This window comes from Lepidochelys olivacea (assembly GCF_965140295.1).
Source record: "Lepidochelys olivacea isolate rLepOli2 genome assembly, chromosome: 3".
NCBI classification, from domain to species: Eukaryota; Metazoa; Chordata; order Testudines; family Cheloniidae; genus Lepidochelys; species Lepidochelys olivacea.
In genome coordinates this window covers 159,355,032-159,373,409 of record NC_140413.1, presented here as the reverse complement: position 1 = coordinate 159,373,409, position 18,378 = coordinate 159,355,032, and the positions used below count along the sequence as shown (strand labels likewise).

General features: G+C 43.4%; 1 protein-coding gene across 7 annotated transcripts in view; it reads right to left on the bottom strand.

Annotated features, from left to right (window-relative positions):
* The window catches only part of ENAH (ENAH actin regulator), a 145,446-nt gene that overhangs the window by 9,788 nt on the left and 117,280 nt on the right, over positions 1-18,378 (bottom strand). For 3 of the 7 annotated variants that reach the window (XM_084623365.1, XM_084623367.1, XM_084623369.1), the window contains 3 exons: positions 17,989-18,043; positions 17,597-17,645; positions 14,898-14,964 (listed from right to left, as the gene is read on the bottom strand). In XM_084623365.1, the coding sequence (XP_084479491.1) occupies positions 14,898-14,964; positions 17,597-17,645; positions 17,989-18,043 (171 nt within the window). Of the gene's footprint in view, positions 1-5,013; positions 5,077-5,282; positions 5,313-14,897; positions 14,965-17,596; positions 17,646-17,988; positions 18,044-18,378 lie in introns of all 7 variants that reach the window. The other 4 variants (XM_084623366.1, XM_084623368.1, XM_084623363.1 and 1 more) reach the window with 3 other exon arrangements.

Below are 18,378 nucleotides of genomic sequence, written 5' to 3'. Positions count from 1 at the left end.
TCCAACCACCTTCCTTGAAAATTATGCATTAACTTTCCCTGGATTCCTGAACACTTTTGAGACTTTATAGAAATTCCTGTGTAGTAGCATACCCAGGATCTCAGGCCTTGCAGTAAATTGGCTCACATGCGCCTTGATTTAGGTAGGCTACACATGCCTTGGAGAGTTCAGTAGACTCTGTATACGACCCTCAGAGTGGCATGGGAGAGAGGGGTAGATGCCTGAAGCAGCCATCCCCTGCCCTCCTCTCTACCTGTGCTGCTACCCAGAATGGTCCATTCCTCTTGTCTAGTTTACCTGTTGAGTATTCTAAATAAAATTGTGGCCACTCTGCCAAAGATTCCTGATGTTTGTCTCTCTTCACATTTACCCCACAACATTGAACAACTTAAGCATTCATGTTCAGTTTTGGTGTATTAATTACTTTTGAAATCCTTTTTTCTTCTAACACCTTGCCTCTGCATCATTCTGGGACCATTTTTTTAAACCACATGCTTCTGTTTGCAGTGTGATTAAGTTTACAGTTGATTTCAAAATTTGTTTTCTTTATGTTAGAATTAACCTGGTATTATGGTAAAGAATCTCTCTAGTGGGGTAGGAGGAAGCAGGTTATCTTTCACTGTCTGCCTGACTGCACTGCTCTGAATAGAAAGGTAGAGCAAGGCTGCAGTTTTTGGCTTTGGAACTTTTACATAAGAGAAACACTTAAAAAAAACAACTGTGTTTCTCCTAGCTTTTGTCCTCTCAAGATGAAGCTTTATTTACTGAAACAAGGGACGTCTGTGACTGAGAGCAGAAGCCAGTGTGGGGACACAGCTCAGCAACGAATGTCCCTTCCCATGCAGGATATATAACATGGCCTCAGTTCTTCCCACAGCTCCATAAACACAAAGCAGAAAATTTAAGTCATTAAAAATAAATTGATAAAGAGAAATGGGGGCTTGTCATATCTCCCTCCTTTTAATGTCTTCTCTTCCTTCCTTTGCCTTACCATCTAGCTAATCCCTTTACATTTAGCCAAACTCAGGAAAGCTGTATCCCTCCCCCCACACCCGCAACCTCCACAGAAACGAACGGAAAAATATCATGGAACTAATACTATGCTCGCAATCCATCATTATTTTCATGGTGTATCCTTTTTCCTTACAGCCTAAACAGAAAAGGCAGACAAAGGGTAAATTCTTTGGGACATGGACTGTCTATTACACTATGTTTTTACAATGCTTAGAACAGTGGGTCCCATTCCTGGTTAACCTCTGAGTGCTCCTAAGTTGATAGAAATCTCTCTGGAAAATATTTCTAACAGCAGGAGAAAAACTATCACTTCCCACCCCAGCTTTTCAGTTGGACTGGTACTGTACACTCAGCTACCAGACAAGCTTTTTCCGATATTACAGAAACTTTTCTAACTGGTGTGATTCCAGACAGAACATGGGCTTTCCCCTGCACTATATTCTAGGCTTGTGGTGTATGCAAAAGGATATTAATTGAAAAACCAATCTGAGATACAAGAGTTAAGATTTTTTTCCCAACCAATTTATAAAAGCCTATCTGAAAAACTTGACACCCAAAATACACGTTTATGCCCATAGTGTAATCCTGGAGAGGAGACACTTGAAACTAATATGCCTGAGGGTTTGTTTACACTAGAAACGCTACAGCAGCACAACTGCAGCTGCACTGTTGTAGCGTCATTACAGTTATGGAAGGGTTCTTTTGTCACTGTAGTAAATTCACCTCTGCAAGATGTGGTAGCTAGGTCGATGGAAGAATTCTTCCATCGACCTACAGGTGTCTGTACCAGAGCTTAGGTTGGTTTAACTACACTGCACAGGGTATGAAATTTTTCACAGCTCTAAGTGATGTAGTTAAGATGACCTAGCTGCAGTGTAGAATAGCCCTGAGGCTGTTCACCTTTTCTAGAAAGCAAAATCCTCACTGCAGATTGAAGAATCCAGTATTTTATTTTAGTAGTTTCATGGGTAATATGAAGGAAAAATACCTTCTCAGATGATCTGAATCAGAGCAAATTGAAATAAAAGTTGATCCAAGGATTTTAAGCTAAACTGGGAGCCAATACGATGTTAGAATATGTGGAAAGTTAAATTGTACAGTGGAAGTAACTGAAAACTACAGTTCACCTTGCACCCCACAGAACTACTACACAGTTTGTGCTAATGCTATGAAGCCAAGTCACAGTTCAAAGTCTGTTGTATAATCTTTAGATACTGAACTCTACTATATTTCCAGATTAAAAAAACTCCTTGTTTGAAACTTACAGTTTCACCACAAATCTGCAAATACTGTTGAAAATGAACACAGAAGCTGGTAACTAAATGTCCGAGGGACACATTTTACTAACAGAATGTAAGCATTATTTTTGTTTTCACACAGGTAGTTTTCCATATACCAAGAGTTCTTCTATATACTCCATTAATGTCCCGTCAGTCCCTGAGGATTTCCATCAAGTCTCATTTAACTGTTCCCACTCTCAGTGTCTTGATTTATGACTAAAAACCCTGAGTGGGAAAATGGGAGCTACTCTTCCAGAACCAATAGTGTGGTTGCTGACTAATGACAATAGGAACAAAGTACATACAAACACAGACTGCTTATGGTTTAGAACTTTAAAAAACATTGCCAGTGTTTGCACTCCTATTCACATTTCCTGTCAACATTACAATCATAATTTGTCTGAGAATTGGAAAGGAAAGGGTCTATAGACAAACCTAAATTCTGCTACTCAGGGTGAAGACATATTAAAGAAAGTATTAAAATTATATGCTTTTCCTTCATGGACGCGTTGGTCTCTTGCAATAAAGGAATTTTGTTCTATCAACCCCATCAACTCTAATTTCCTTCGGAATATGATATTTTTAAAAATTTCAGTCAAATCTAAAGTTTCCGCTTACAGTATTTGGTACCCTTCATTTCTCACAGCTGCACTTGTAGGTGGCTACTGATACTGCCAAGAGAAACTACTATCTAATGAAAACACAGCCTCCAAAATATCTCAACCATGAAGTTCTGAGATTGCTACTGAGCTCTCCCATGTGGCGATTCATAGCATTACCAACCAAGACTGTGAGCCAACTATAATACGCAATAAGAGAACTTGATTTAAACATGCAAGATAAAGATTTGACTCATGCTAACATGCAAAATACCACCACCAAAGATAATTAGATAATGGGGGAACTTTTCATACAAAAGAATAGGTAGTCACCACAGTGTTTGCTTTCATGAAAAAGACATTAGCAAAAACAATTTTTAAAAAGTTGAGAAGTTTGTCAGTAATTTTCTAGATTGTACCACACTTTTTTTTTAAGTGAAAACTATTTAAATCCTGTACCATTCTGTCCAGAAATATATTTAGTCTTTTTTAAGTACTTTCTTAAGGCACTTTCTTTAAAAACAATTTAACCCTTTGAACACTGGCATTTTAAAAACTGCTAAATTAGTTGCTTTGGATGCCAGATGCATAGTTTCACCCCCCCCCAAGGTTTAAAATATGCTCAGAATTACACAATCACAATTCTGCAATTGTCTTTGCAACATAAACATGCTAATATGTTGAATGATCAGGGTATGCATTTAACATGTCCTTTCTTATAAAGAAGGATCTTTTAGACATTTATGTTAGACAAAATCTATTCAGTGAGCAGATCACTGTTACTGTATGATGAACAGCAACTATTCTTTTAGCTGGGGATACCAGTTGTGAAATACAGTCTGGGATGAAATACATTCTCGGGAAGTTAGTAGCTAGATGATTCTATGTGCCAATCTTACTACTTTGAAAAACTGTAGCTTCTCAGGCCTGGTCTACACTAGAGAGGGGGGTCGATCTAAGTTACGCAACTTCAGTTACGTGAATAACATAGCTTTAGTCGACGTACTTAGACTTACTCACCGCGGTGTCTTCACTGCGGTGAGTCGACTACTGCTGCTCCCCTGTCGACTCTGCCTGCGCCTCTCGTGGCGGTGGAGTACAGGAGTCGACGGGAGAGCGCTCGGAGGTCGATTTATCGCATCTAGATGCAATAAATCGACCCCTGCTGGATCGATCGGTGCCCGCTGTTCCAGCGGGTAATATAGACATACCCTCAGGACATTACACCTTGATAAGGTGCTCTTGAGACTGTAATCAGACACACAGTTATACTGTAATCCACATGTTTAATTACTGTATAATTGAGATATTTTATATAAGTGAAATTAGAAGTTGCATGGAGTTACTTTACAATGAGATCTATTTTTGACTATAGGACTGTTCTCTGGGTCACTATTGATCAGATGTTGAGTTATTTTAAATTGCATGGGAAAACATGGTACATTCTGCAATTGGGGATGAAAAGAAATTCTACTGCACCCAAGCAGCATGATATACATCTTAAGCACCTTATTTTGAACTGATAGCAGATAAACTGCCTTGCACTTAAAATTACCAGTGAAGCTACCTATCTTTAAGGATTCTGAAAATGGATACAACTATAACCGAAGGAAAGACGGACAAACTGTTAAGAGGAGCTTTATGTCAGTGGTTCTCAACCAGCGGTCCAAGGCCCCTTGGGGGGCCGAGAGCAGTTTTCATGGGGGCTGCCACGTATGGCGGGCATTAGAATCGCTAGGGCCTAGGGCAGAAAGCCAAAGCCCCACTGCAAGGGACTGCAGCCCAGGACCCTGAGCTCCACTACCCAAGGCTGAAGCTGAAGCCCGAGCAACTTAGCTTTGCTGTGCTCCCTGTGATGTGGGGGCCCGAACAATTGCCCTGCTTCCTACCCCTTAATGTCAGCGCTGGCTTTTATATGCAGAAAAACAGTTATTGTGACTGCCATGGCATTTTTATTGCATGTTTTGGGGGGGGGGGCGCTCAGAAAGAAAAAAGTTGAGAACCCCTGCTTTATATCATTTGTGTTTGTGGTGATTACCGATCCATGTAGAAAAGCCCAGCCCTGTTCTGTCAAGTTGATTAATTAAAAAAAAAAATCTCAAATCCTAACAGGATGATACCTGTTTAATGAATCATAGGACCTGTTTTCAGAAACAATCAGATTTTTCCACGGAGACTCCCGTCTATGAAGGGGGAAAAACACTAACTTAGGCTATATTAGAGCTAGGTTATATGCAGTTTTAGAAAATGAGTTATATTATAGTTTAATTACTATACCAATTAAATCCTGAACACTAAAGGAAAGGATACTTAAGTCATTTAGAAGCCTAATTTTAAATAGGATAAGTAGGTATTTTATTTATTTTGCACATTTACTATGAATACTAACCTCCCTGTTGAGTCTCCTTGCTTAGTTATTCTGAAAAGAAAAAATCCTGCTTTACTTGTCAATTTTTCAGACATGTCCAACAATCCTCATATGCAACTTATGTCTTCTCTACATATATTAGAGGGAGATTTCAGCAGGGCTTAGCCGGAAGGAGACTCCTACTACCTGTAAATTGAGCTTTGGTGACAAAGCATTAAACAGTCTGGACCAAGGTACTCTGAGCATCCGTGCTCACTGACTAACTAGGGACAGAAAGGCCTTTACAAAGACAGTTCTCAGCATACGTCTTTGCTAAGGAACAGACATCAAGCTTTCAGTGGCTTGTAAGGTATGAAAGGACCTTCTTGTGGCAACCTTAACACACATTCTATCGAAGCTTTTCCCCCTCAGCCCATGAAGCATCCACGGCCAATGTTGATGGGGGAAGAGGGTCTTGGCCATGGATGCTTCATGGGCTGAGGGGATAAAGTAAGACCTTTATCCGCTTGGATCTGCTGTTGCTAGAAAAAATAACTTTTCTGTTATACCTTTCCAGGTGACAAATATGGAGTCCTTGTTTGACTGGATGAGTTCTACATAAATACAACTAAAAGGCTCTGACTCATTCAAACTATGCCAAAATCTCTCCTTGGAGGATTTAGAAGATGGGCAAAATCTTGGTGGGGCAGTTTCCTGCTATGAAAGAAGACTCAGACTTGTGAATAAATACTTGGAAACAGCTTTATTCTGACAGATCATAAAACATTCTTAACAGGAGATGGCAGCTCTCTGGCTCATCTGACTGAAGTAATCATGATGATAAAGGCTTTTTAAAAAGAAGATAGTGCAAAAGTTATGACTATAGAGGCAGGTGGAAGAGGAGGTTATTTAACTGGAGGTTCTTCTAGATGTGTAGTCCCTATCTGTATTCCACTGAGGGTTTACACATGTACACCATGAGCCTGGAGTCAGAGAATTGAAAAGTAGTAGTGTCTGTTGGTCTGTGCACATGCCCTGAACTTGCCTCATGGTTTCGTCCAAGGTTATAAAGGGAGGAGCGGACTGACTGTGTCTCCAATTCCTTCTCCACTGCAAATCAACAGAACTGCAACAGAGGAGAAGGAGAGAAGTGGACTACAGACAGGGACCACACACCTCAAAAAACCTCCAGTTACAGATAAGTAACCTCTTCCTCTTTGAGTGATAGTCCCTATTGTATTCCATTGAGGGCAACCAGCAAGCAGTACTTAAGTTGGAAGAGGGCGCAAGTATGTAGATGGGAGAGATGAGTGGAGGACAGCTGCACTGAAAGAGGCATCTGCCACTGAGTCTTCCACCAAGGCAGGGGTAGGCAAAATTTTTGGCCCTAGGGCCACATTGGGTACAGAAATTGTATGGAGGGCCAGGCAGGGAAGGCTGGGGGAGGCTATGCCTCCCCAAACAGCAAGACGTGGCCTGGCCCCTATCCAGCCTCCCGGAACCCCCACCCTCATCCAACCCCCCCTGCTCCCCAGCCTGACTGCCCACCAGGACTCCCACATCCTATCCAAAAACCCCTGCTCTCTGCCCCCTGACCATCCCCCGGGACGCCCATCCCCTATCCAATCCCCACTGCTCCCCACCCCCTGACGCCCCCTTAGGCCCCCCGACCCCTACCCAACCCTCCCCCTGCTTTCCCCGCCCCACATTACCTGTGGGGTGGGGGAAAGCAGGGGCTCAGTCTTTTCGCTGTGCATTTCCCCTGCTCCTTTGGCTGCTCTCCCTGGCAGTCAGGCAGGGCTCGGTCCCTGTCTGGGCTTGGCTGCTGGGGACAGGGGCCAAGCAAACTTGGGGCTGAGGGGGCCCTGGCTTGCTCTGCCCCTGTTCCCGGCAGCAGGGCCCAGGCCCCTTAACCTCCCCACTGCAACCTCCCCTGCTCAAATTTCCCTGTTCCCCACCCCCTGACCGCGCCACCCTAGAGCACCAGGTCTGGTGGTGCTGTAGCCGTACTGCCTGACCGGAGCTGCAGCCATGCTGCCCAGGCTCTGGGGGAACTGTGACTGCGAGGGTGGGAGTGAAGGGGCCAGAAGCTAGCCTCCACCTCACTGCACTGCCGAGGAGTTGGGCTGGCACCTCCTCAAGCCTGTCCTGACCCCACTCCCTGGCAGGAGCTCGGGGGCCAGAGAATAGGGTCCTGCGAGCCGGATGTGGCCTGTGGGCTGTAGTTTGCCCCCCCTCTGCACCAAGGCATAATGAGTAGCGAAGGTGTGAACCAAATTCCATGTGGCCACTCTACATATATCCTGAAGTGGCATGTCATAGAGGGAGGCCATGGTTGCAGCATGGGCTCTTGCTGAGTGGGTCCACACATCGAGGGTGGCTGCTGCCCCTTATCTCTTTCAGCTATTGCAATAAACAGAGCATTCCTGATCGGTTTTGTCCTGTGTAAGTAGAAAGCTAAGGCCCTACAGACACCTAGGGAGTGGAGTCTGTTATTCTTCCAAAGCAAGCAGTTTCGGGAAGAAAACAGGTAAGTGGGTAGGTTGATTAATGTGAAATTGTGAGACTACCACCTTTGACAGAAGTTTGGAATGCAGAGGCGAGGATATTTTTATCAGTACAGAACGTCGTCAAACGAGAGCCCGCCATCATGGCCCCAGGTTCGCCAACTCTTCCCGCTGACATGATAACCACCAAGAAGGCGACTTTCAGGGAAAGGAGAGACGGTGAACAATGCCAGCAGATCAAAGGGTGGTTTTATTAACATAGATAGGATCAGGTTGAGATCCCATTGGGGACCAATGGGTTGTACAGGTGAAAAGATTCTAATGAGGCCCTTCCAAAACAGGTGAGTAAAGATGGAATGCCCCTCCGCCAGGGAGCAAAAGGCACTAATTGCTGATAGGTGGACTTTGATACAACTAAGGGCAAGACCCCATGCCTTCAAGGACAAGAGGCAGTCTAGGAGGAGGGGAATCCCCACCATTTCTGGGGAAAGTCCTTTGTTTTCTGCCCAGCAGGTGAAGTGTGTCCACTTGGCTTGGTCACCACGCCTGGTCGAGTCCTTCCTGCTGCTGCAAAGGATATTTTGTACTTGTGATGAACACGCCCATTCTAGATAAGATGCCCGTCCAAATACCAAGCTCTGAGGTGAAGTGCTGTGGACTGAGATGGCTGATGCTGCTATTGTGTTGTGTCAGTAGATCAGGCAGGGGAATTGGGGGGCATGGATACTGTGAAGGAAGTTGGGAAAATAAAACTGTCAGGACCAGTGCAGGGCGATCAGGACGACCGTCGCTTTGTCCAGTTTTATTTTGGGCAGTACCCACAGTAGGAGCGGGAGAGGAGGGAAGGCAAAATTGAATTGATCAGACTGGAGAGGATGAGGGCATCGCTCTGAGAGTGCTGCCCCAGAACCCTCTTGAGCAACATACACTGCATTTTCTGTTCACTGAGAACATAAAGAGGTCTCTGATCGGAGTTCCCCACCAGTTGAAGATGGCCCATAGTACATCGTCACGGAGTTCACGCTGGTGATCAATCACGAACTGTGTGCTGAGTGAGTCCACAATCACATTCAGTGTCCCTGGGAGACAGGCTGCAGACAAGATGATCTTGTTGATGCACCAGTTCCAAAAGGTGACTGCTTTTAAGAGCAGAGCCAGCAACCTCACACCCCCTTGTTTGTTGATGTAGGAACACCGTTGTGGATTGTCCAATATGAAGAGACTATGATAGGAATGAATGATGGGGAGAAAAGCCTGGAATGCCTTTCTTGCAGCTCAGAGATTCAGAATATTGATGTACATTCTGGATTCCCGAGAGGCCCACATTCCCTGAGTCATGTGTCCATCCATATGTGCTCTTCAGGCTAGAAGGGAGGAGTCTGTGACAACAGTCTTTTCCAGGAATGGGGGCAGAAAGGGAACTACTACACAGACCTGACAAGGTTCCTTCCATCTCTGGAGGGATGAGAATACCTTGGGGGGAAATGTGAGCCTGAGGTCCATGGTGTGATGAATTGGCAAGCAAACTTTCTGGAGCCACATTTGGAGGCAACGAAGGTGAGGACGAGCAAAGGTGGTGACGTACATATACAAGGCCATGTGACCCAGGAGGGAGAGGCATGTCCTGGCTGTGACTGACAAATTGTCGGTTACACAAGTTATGAGTTCTTGCACAGTCTGGAATCTTGCCCTGTGGTGGGTAGGCTCAAATCATGACTGAGTTGATGGTGGCCCTATGAAGTCTAGGCATTGTGCAGGTTTAAAGGTGTACTTTTCAGTATTGATACTGACCTCAAGAGAGGAAAGGAGGCCCAGCAACATAGAGGTTGAGGCCCAAGCTTCTTGTCTGCACTGTGCTGCCAGGAGCCAATTGTCGAGATACGGGAATACAAGGACCTCACAACGTCTTATGTGGGCTGCCACCTTGGTGAACACACTGGGAGGCATGGTGAAAACTCTGTAATGGAAATGTTCTGTGTCAACTATAAACCTCAGGAACTGTCTGTGGTTTGGATGAACGTCTATGTGAAAGTAGGTGTCCCGCATATTGAGAACCTTAAACCACATGCCTTTTTCTAATGAAGGGATGACTGCTGCTAATGTAACCATCCGAAACCTTGGTTTTCAAATGAACCGATTGAGAAGATGAAGGTCCAGGATAGGCCTCCATCAGCCCTTTTTCTTGGGTATGCAGAAGTAAGCTGAACAGATGTTTCATGATATTCTGGAGGAATACGCTCTGTTGTTCCTCACTGTAGTAAGGAGCAGACCTCTTAGGTTCTGATGCTGTTGTGAAAGTGGTCCATGGAAAGGGATTGGGATGGGGGCTGTGGATGATGTAGCATGCTGAACTTGATGGTATAGACATGATGGATGACATTTAGCACCAATTTGTCCATTCTTATTGCACTCCAAGCTGGAAAGAAGAGTGCTGGACAACCCTTGAAGGGGATGGAGTGCTCTTATGACAGTAAGTATTATAGTTGACAGATCTCTAGGAGTTCTTCAGAAATATCATTTCTGTGGTGGTTGTGTCTGGGAGGAGGAAGACTGCGAAGATGGTCCTGGAGGGCGCAATCTGAGAGCTTTCTGACTCTTGCATGGTGGTTCATAGGGCCTCTGATGGAAGAACTGCATGGTCCTTAGTATTGTGGAGGTGGGCGATGGAACTGGCACTTTGGTGCAGGCATGGAAATGCCCAGGGAAGGCAGTGTAGCTCTGGAATCCTTGAGAGGGTGTAGGGAATCATCTGGTTTTTTTGGTTAAAAAGATGGGATTCATTGAAAGGGAGGTCTTCAATGGTATTTTGTTTCTCCCTGGGGAAACCAAAGGTGTTGAGCCATAATGTCTGTCGCATAACTATACCCGTGGCTATGGACCATGAAGAAGGATCCACTGCATCCATAGCGGATTGAAGCTAAGTCCTCACCAACAGTTTACCCTCGTCTATGATCACTGGGAAATGGGCCCGATCTGGCTGTGGTAGTTTTTCAGCAAATTCGTCCAGTTCACAGTAGATTAGGAAATCATATTTGGTGAGCAATGCCTGGTAGTTTGAGATTCTGAACTGAAGACTTGCCGATAAGAATACCTTACAGTCCAATCTCTTTCCCTCCTTATCTGATGGAGTGGAGCATGGATACTTCCTTGGAATACTCCATCACCACTTGGACCACAAGACAGGGAGGGAAGTATGAAAACGGAAACTCAGACCCCTTAGCAGGCACGTAATACCGCTTCTCAGCCCCTTTGTGAGTAGATCTACATGTGGCCTGTGTGCGCCAAATTGTCCTCGCAGGCTCAAGTATAGTCATTGATGGGTAGCACTACTCTACCCAGTGCTGATGAATGATGGATGTGCTGGAGCTGGTGTCGGTTATCCTGTACCTCCTCTGTAGATTTGAAGCTCCCCTGCAACCCTCTTTAGGAGATCCTGAAACTGGAAGAAGTTATCGGGGGTGAAAGGGATGCCGAAGCAAGTGTTGCATTCGGAGAGGAAGACGGAAATCTGCTCTGTCGATACCATTGGAACTGGGCTAAGCGGTTCTTCCTCTCTCACCAGTTCTGAGCATCTGCTGGAAGGTGCATTGGACAGGAAAATTGGAGAGATCTCCCTTGCTGAACATGTGGGTCAAATGGCTGGTATTGTGGCTAAGATCTCCAATATGGTTAGTATGATGGATCCTTAGGGTGTTTTGGAGGACGCCTTGGTGTGGGAAACCAATGGCTCCGAGGCAGCTGCAGCTGAGGATAATGCCACAGTGCAGATGGCTTCCTGTAGTAGTCCTGGTGGTGGTATGTGATGGATGGACCTTGACCCTCATCTAACTCAACTGAAGATGAGAACTTGGAGACAGGTTCCATAGGCAGTACTGTCAGAACTGGCAGAAGTGTGTGTACAACTAGAGCGGGAGATGAATGATGACCAAGAAGGAAGGCGGGCAGGAGGCACGGATTTTAAAGCTGGGGATCTTCAGCGTAGTCCAGTATCTGCACATGAATATGGCGGGGGGGGAGGGGGAGTTGGAGACAAAAACAGGCCCCCAAACTAACTATTCTATTCAAATTACTAGAAACTACCTAAAGACAACAATAAAAATCTGTAAAAATTAACTGTATAAAAGGTTGATTGAGAAAGTGCACCACAAGCAAATGGACACTAATTGTTCCAACCTGGACCATGCGGCAGTGAGACAGAACTGGGAGATGCAGTCGGTCTGCCCTGCCCTTTATCACTTTGGATAAAACCATGAGGCCAGTTCAGCATGCATGTGCAGACCAATTGACACTTCTATTTTTAAATTCTCTAGCTCTGTATGCAGGGTGAGCCAGATGCATGGTGCACATGTGTAAACCCTCAGCGTAATACAGTAGCTTATGCTTATGCTCAAATAAATTGGTTAGTCTCTAAGGTGCCACAAGTACTCCTTTTCTTTTTGCGAATACAGACTAACATGGCTGTTACTCTGATACAGTAGGTACCATCACTCAAAGAACACCAAAGATTTTAAAACCAAGTTTAGATTCCACAGATGGACCACAAGGTTAAACTTGGTTTCAGGCAAGATACAGCACTAACAAAACATCTCATATAGAAATGAACTTGTGTTATGAACTTTTCCATTTTCCTTCTGATTGCTCCAAAAATGGAAATTTATCCTTGAAGGATGGTTGGTCATTGGTTATGAAAGCATGTGTCCCAGAGACCATTGTTTAAAATAGCAGTTCCCAAACTGTGGGTCAGGAACCCAAAGTGGGTCACGACCCCTTTGAATGCAGTCACCATGGCTGTCTTAGACTTGCTGAAGCCTGAGACCCACTGCCCAGGGCCAAAGCCAAAGCAGGACTCAGGTTGCAGGCCGCCGGCCTGCTGAAGCCCTTGATCTTCAGCTTTGTCCCCCCCACCCAGGGCAGTGGGGCTTGGGTGGGCTCAGGCTTCGGTCCCCCTGCTGGGGTTGTGAAGTCATTTTTGTTGTCAGAAGGGGGTCGCGGTGCAATGAAGTTTGAGAGCCCCTGGTTTAAAAGTTCAGACAACAAAATATGGTGGAATGCCTTCTGGATTCCAAAATAGAATCCCTCATACAAATAGCATTTTGTGACTAAAATCTCCCACAACTGCCAGGCTGTCAGTTGTAAGCTGGACAGACCTGGTGAAAATGAGGTCTCTGTTGCAGCACATACTGCCTGATGTGAAAAGACACTGGCAAATAAGGCAGCCATCTGACCAGGCTAGGTTAGTGTGGCATCACATGGCACAGCACTTAACTTCAGATAGTATTTGCATTAGAAGTGACAGAAAACAAAGCACTTGTCCTGTAGTAGGCACAGAGAAGTCAACTGCTAGAGCCTGCCTAGTTCTTGGAAATTAGAAAAAAGGTGCTAACAAGCTGATTGTGCTTGGTGCTGCTTTCATTTTCAAGCACAAGATCTATGGGGATGAGAATATTTTGTTAGTGACAGAAATGTCGCATTCAGCTACAGCAGGGGTGGGCAAGCTTTTTGACCCAAGGGCCACATCTGGATGGAGAAATTGCTTGCAGGGACAGGGCAGGGGGTTGGAGTTCGGGGGCGGAGTGCGGGAGGGGGTGCAGTGTGCAGGAAGGGGCTCTGGGCAAGGGGTTGGGGCAGAGGAAGGGGCTCAAGGAAGGGGGTTAGGGTGCAGGAGTGGTGTGGAGTGCAGGAGGGGGCTCAGATCAGGGGGTTGAGGTGCAGGAGGGGTGCAGGATGCAGGAGGTTGGGGTGCAGGAGAGGTGCGGGGTGCGGCAGAGGGCTCAGGGCGGGGAGTTGGGGTGCAGGAGGGGTGCGCGGCACAAGCAAGGGGTTTAGGGAAGGGAGTTGGGAGGCGGGATGCAGGAGGGGTTCAGGCTCGTGTTTCCCTCATCTGTGGGTACCTTCCCTGAAGGTCTCATTGGCCGTGGTACCCCGTTCCTGGTCAATGGGAGTTTTGAGGGAGGTACCCACAGGCAAGAGCAGTGTGCGGAGCTCTCTGCCCTCCCCACCTCCACGGGCTGCAGGGACATGGTGTGGCCGCTTCCCGGAGTGGCGCAGAGCCCGCGGTGGTGGCAATCCCACGGGCTGGATCCAAAGCCCCGAGGGGCCATATCCAGCCCGCAGGCCGTAGTTTGCCTACCCCTGAACTAAGGGATCTATGTTTGATTATTTTTTCCTCCCTCTCTGTGTCGTTATCACCAAACTGTCCTTTCAAATTTTAACAGCAAGAATCTCTCATTATATTTGAAAGAGAACATTTTCCTCAGGGTTAAATCGAGAATCTGGCTGTCTTTTTTTTAGATCCTCACATGGTATTTCTCAAGGGAAAAAAAAATTATGTTAGACTAACTAAGATATTTCTCAGAGTTCCTCAGCACACTTGTATGCAGGACATACAGGATCATATATTGAACAATTCCTTGTTTTTACCTTATGGACAAATATATGCATTTTAGGATCTTTATGGGAGCATTAGTTAAGCAATTTATCCCAAAAGGTAGAATGGCTATCCTGGCCATTTCTCTGTCAGCTCTGTTATCTAACTAGGCACTGACGTTCTGTCTGAGGTATTAGCAAAGAATTGGGTAGTGTGCTGAAGGATCTTTCTTTGCTGTATCCCTTCAGGATGATGTTGGCCCAAACACATTGCTTAAGGTTGTCATGAGAATCAGATTTGGGTGAGATCATCAGGCTTTTGCCTAAATACCTAGATGGGTATGTATATTTCAAACCATCATAATACAGAGGGACTAGGCTGTTAGGCAGATTCATCTGCTGTTGAATGCATGAATGAAATCTCTTACCTGCCTTTAGTGAGAGGACAACTCATGTTTAAGGATTGAGGGACATGCATCTTGAATGGAAAACAAAATGTTTCCATAATCAAAGTTATACCACTATCAGCGAAGTTGTACTTTGGTATTTGTTAATAAGATTCTACTTTGTTTAGCATTTTGCATTCATTCATCAATCCTCCTCAAAACTCAATATGAATATTCCTATACCCATAAAAACATTAGAAATGAAATCTTTTCAGCTGCCTTATTTATGATAGTTAGATGGTATTTATTATTTTTATTCTAATAATTTTTATGCACAATGAGTAATGACAATGCTACACATCTGAGAAAGATAAGTACTGGTTTAAAAAGCAGCATACCTGGAGATAACAGGAGACTTGCTTCCATTCACTGTATTTGTTCTTTCCCAAGGTTTCCTTGTTAGTTCTTTAGATATATAAATAAAATTGTTAGACACACCAGCTTTCATATTCATTCATCACTATAACAATGCATATGAAGTAACTTCAGGTAGCTTTGACTTAAGATATTTAACTTTTACCATCTTGCATTCTTTATTAAAATTAAACCACCACCTGGAAAACTATTATCTTTTTATTTTATTTTTTTAAATCAGCTACACTATGTGTAGCGCGGGTAGCACCTAACTGCCTGAATCACAGATAAGGGCCCTACTGAGCTAGGCGTAGAAATACATAATAAAAAGATGGCCCCTGCCACAAAGAGCTTAAAATCTATAGTTTAACTATTTCATTCCTTCAGATATGAAAGATGATTTCATTATGTTGTAATATCTGTGTTCATGGGTATTATGGAATAATATTAGATTTTTCAAGTTGGCAAAGTTCTCTGTTTTGAGTTGTGAACATGTCTTTCAAAAGCTGCTTATGATCAGTTCAATAGAATTGGAGAAAGGATAACATGGCTCCATAGGGCTTGAATATTTTCCATCAATGAAAAAGTGTATTGCACTGTGTATTGTACTAAAAGGAATATAAGTTTCTCAAGTGCCTTTAAACCTCTAATGTTGGTAATAATGTATTGTTTTGTCTTTGATATGAAATAAAGTGAGACCTAAAAGTAATTAAAAAGTATATTGATTTAGCTAACAAGTACAAGTCAAATCAGCATGGCCTACTAGATAGGGCATTAGTTGGATTAGGAGAAAGTTTCTGTCCCTGGTTCTTCCACTGGCCTGCTGCATGATGTCATTTCACCTCTCTGTACCTCTGTTTCCCCTCACACCTTCTGTCTTGTCTATTTAGATTAAACTCTTTAGGGCAAGGACTGTTTTACTCTGTCTTTGTATAGCACATTGTACAAGAGGGCCATAATATCGGCTGGGGCCTCTAAGTGTTACTCTAACAATCACATCTTTAGATTCATTGTATTCATATTAATGTTGAAAGCTAGCCCATATATATTCAAGTTCTGTGCTCCACCTAGTGGAGTGTGTTTTCAGTTCTATTAGAAATTCTCTAAGAAGTTTTGGCTCACTACCTTGAGTCACCTACAGCAATCTAGAGACAAATACGGGTACATGATCATGGGCAATGAGATGCACTTCTGTCCAACAGTTCAGAATGACTGCGTAAGTCACTGGCAGGGTACAGCCAAGAATCAGCTATTAGTGATTAACTGCAACAAATAAAAGTCCATTTCTCTGTCTAGAGTCCCGTTGTAGTAGTTATATATCAGAGGAGGAGCCATGCTGCAGAGATATTAGAGGTATACACTTTATTAATATAAGTTTAGAGATATTAGTATACAAGTATACTTTGTCAAGGTACAATAACACCTGCTAATAGTCCAGGTCTGACCAAGGTAATCTATTTTTTTTCCCCCCATTTGAACTCCTATCCCTGCCAGCGTTCTGTGATTGTTGTCAAGCAATTTGCTTGATAGCCTTCATCTCTGTTCCCTGCCAGTTGCCTCTTAACTCCCACACACACAACTCAGTGGGTCCCTGCACTAAGCCAGGAGTTCTGGGGCAAGTTCTTTTGGTGTATTTCACCTGCTCTTCCCAGGTGGTACGAGATGTTTGTACTACTACTGGATAGCAACAGAGACTTAGCCATTCAATGGCAGCATACATGAGGTTTTGATTATGGGATAAAAACCAGATGGCAAATTTAGTACAGTCTACATTTACAGCTTTCTCCCCACATATTACTATTATATCAACGACCGTCTATCCTGCAAACACATTGCCATTAGCCTTTGTTAATTTTTTAAAACTTTGAATCCAGTTCAAGAGTTTGCAGCTGTACATTTCATGTGAAGTTTTACATTTAGCTGTGTATGGTAAATGCCAGACAACAAACCCATTTAAAAATCGCATGACTTTGTTCACCTCAACTTTGTTCAAAGACTGTGTACTCTCTATATTAAGGCTATCAGTGGATTTGTGGACAGTAACGTAAGAGAAAATAGTTAAGACTAACTATAAATGGGGATAATTTGAGCCTTAGACAAATTATCACCAAAGAATAAAAACAAGATTTATTTTTAACCAACAGGAGAGTGGGTTTGTGGTGGGGAGGGGGGGGAGGAGGCGTGGGGAGAAAACCTGGATTTGTGCTGGAAATGGCCCAACTTGATTATCATACACATTGTAAGGAGAGTGATCACTTTAGATAAGCTATTACCAGCAGGAGAGTGGGGTGAGTGGAGAGAAAACCTTTTGTAGTGGTAAACACTCATTTTTTCAAGGTTTGTGTGTATAAAAAGATCTTCTGTACTTTCCACAGTCTGCATCCGATGAAGTGAGCTGTAGCTCACGAAAGCTTATGCTCAAATAAATTGGTTAGTCTCTAAGGTGCCACAAATACTCCTTTTCTTTTTGTGAATACAGACTAATACGGCTGTTACTCTGAAACCACCCATTTTTAACTACTGATCATACTAAGATACTTATGTTATTTCATTTTCATTATAAAACACTCAGGATTATGAATTCTGATACCATAACAAAACAGTTTTTAATAAAACTTCAGCACTAACACTTAAAGGGAATTTTGAAAAGTTAAAGTGCACTTCACAGATTTATACTACCTACCAGGTGTGCTTGTTGAAGAAGGCTTGGAAGTTGAAGGCTCTGATTCTTCCTGATTAAAATGAAGAGAAAAAGCTTTAGAATCCTGAAAATCTGGTCAGATTGATGTAAAGTTGTTTAATGGAATTGTTTAAATATTTATAGCTAAATCTTTTTCAGGCAGTTAATGAACTCTGTTCACATAAAATCTCACTAGAAAGTACAGAAGAAATTTGCAAGAACTAAATTGAACATTTAAGACAACCCCATTGTACTTGTACCCTTTGAAAAAAATGGAGGTTATATTTCCCATTAAGGCAAGCTGTAAATGAGCTGTAATTTGAACCACTAGAATAGCTTTCTTATATGGCCTTATATTAAATAATTCAAAGCACACAAAATAATAATCAATTTACAGTTTTATCCTCTTTCTGCTCTGGTTCTGTTGATCCCTTTTCAGCAATTCTTCTCCTAAAAGACAGAAACGTGAGTTAAGAATGAAAGGTAGATGGCTAAAGTTATCGAAGTTATAGCTACAAAATGGAAAATATTTGTTCAGTATTGTTAAAGGCATACACAACTTGAAATCTAGATCAACTTAAAAACAGTAAAAAGCAGTTTCAGGTATACACTTTCCACTGAGTCTTCTAGCCAACAATTGTGGTTTTGCAACCACATTTTCCTATTTAAAATGTTGGTTTTTGCTCCCACCCTGCTGAGCAAAAGACATACGCAGAGGAAAGTAGCTACTTGACTATTCACGAGTGAAAATAAAATTGACTATACACAAAGTACTATGAAACGCA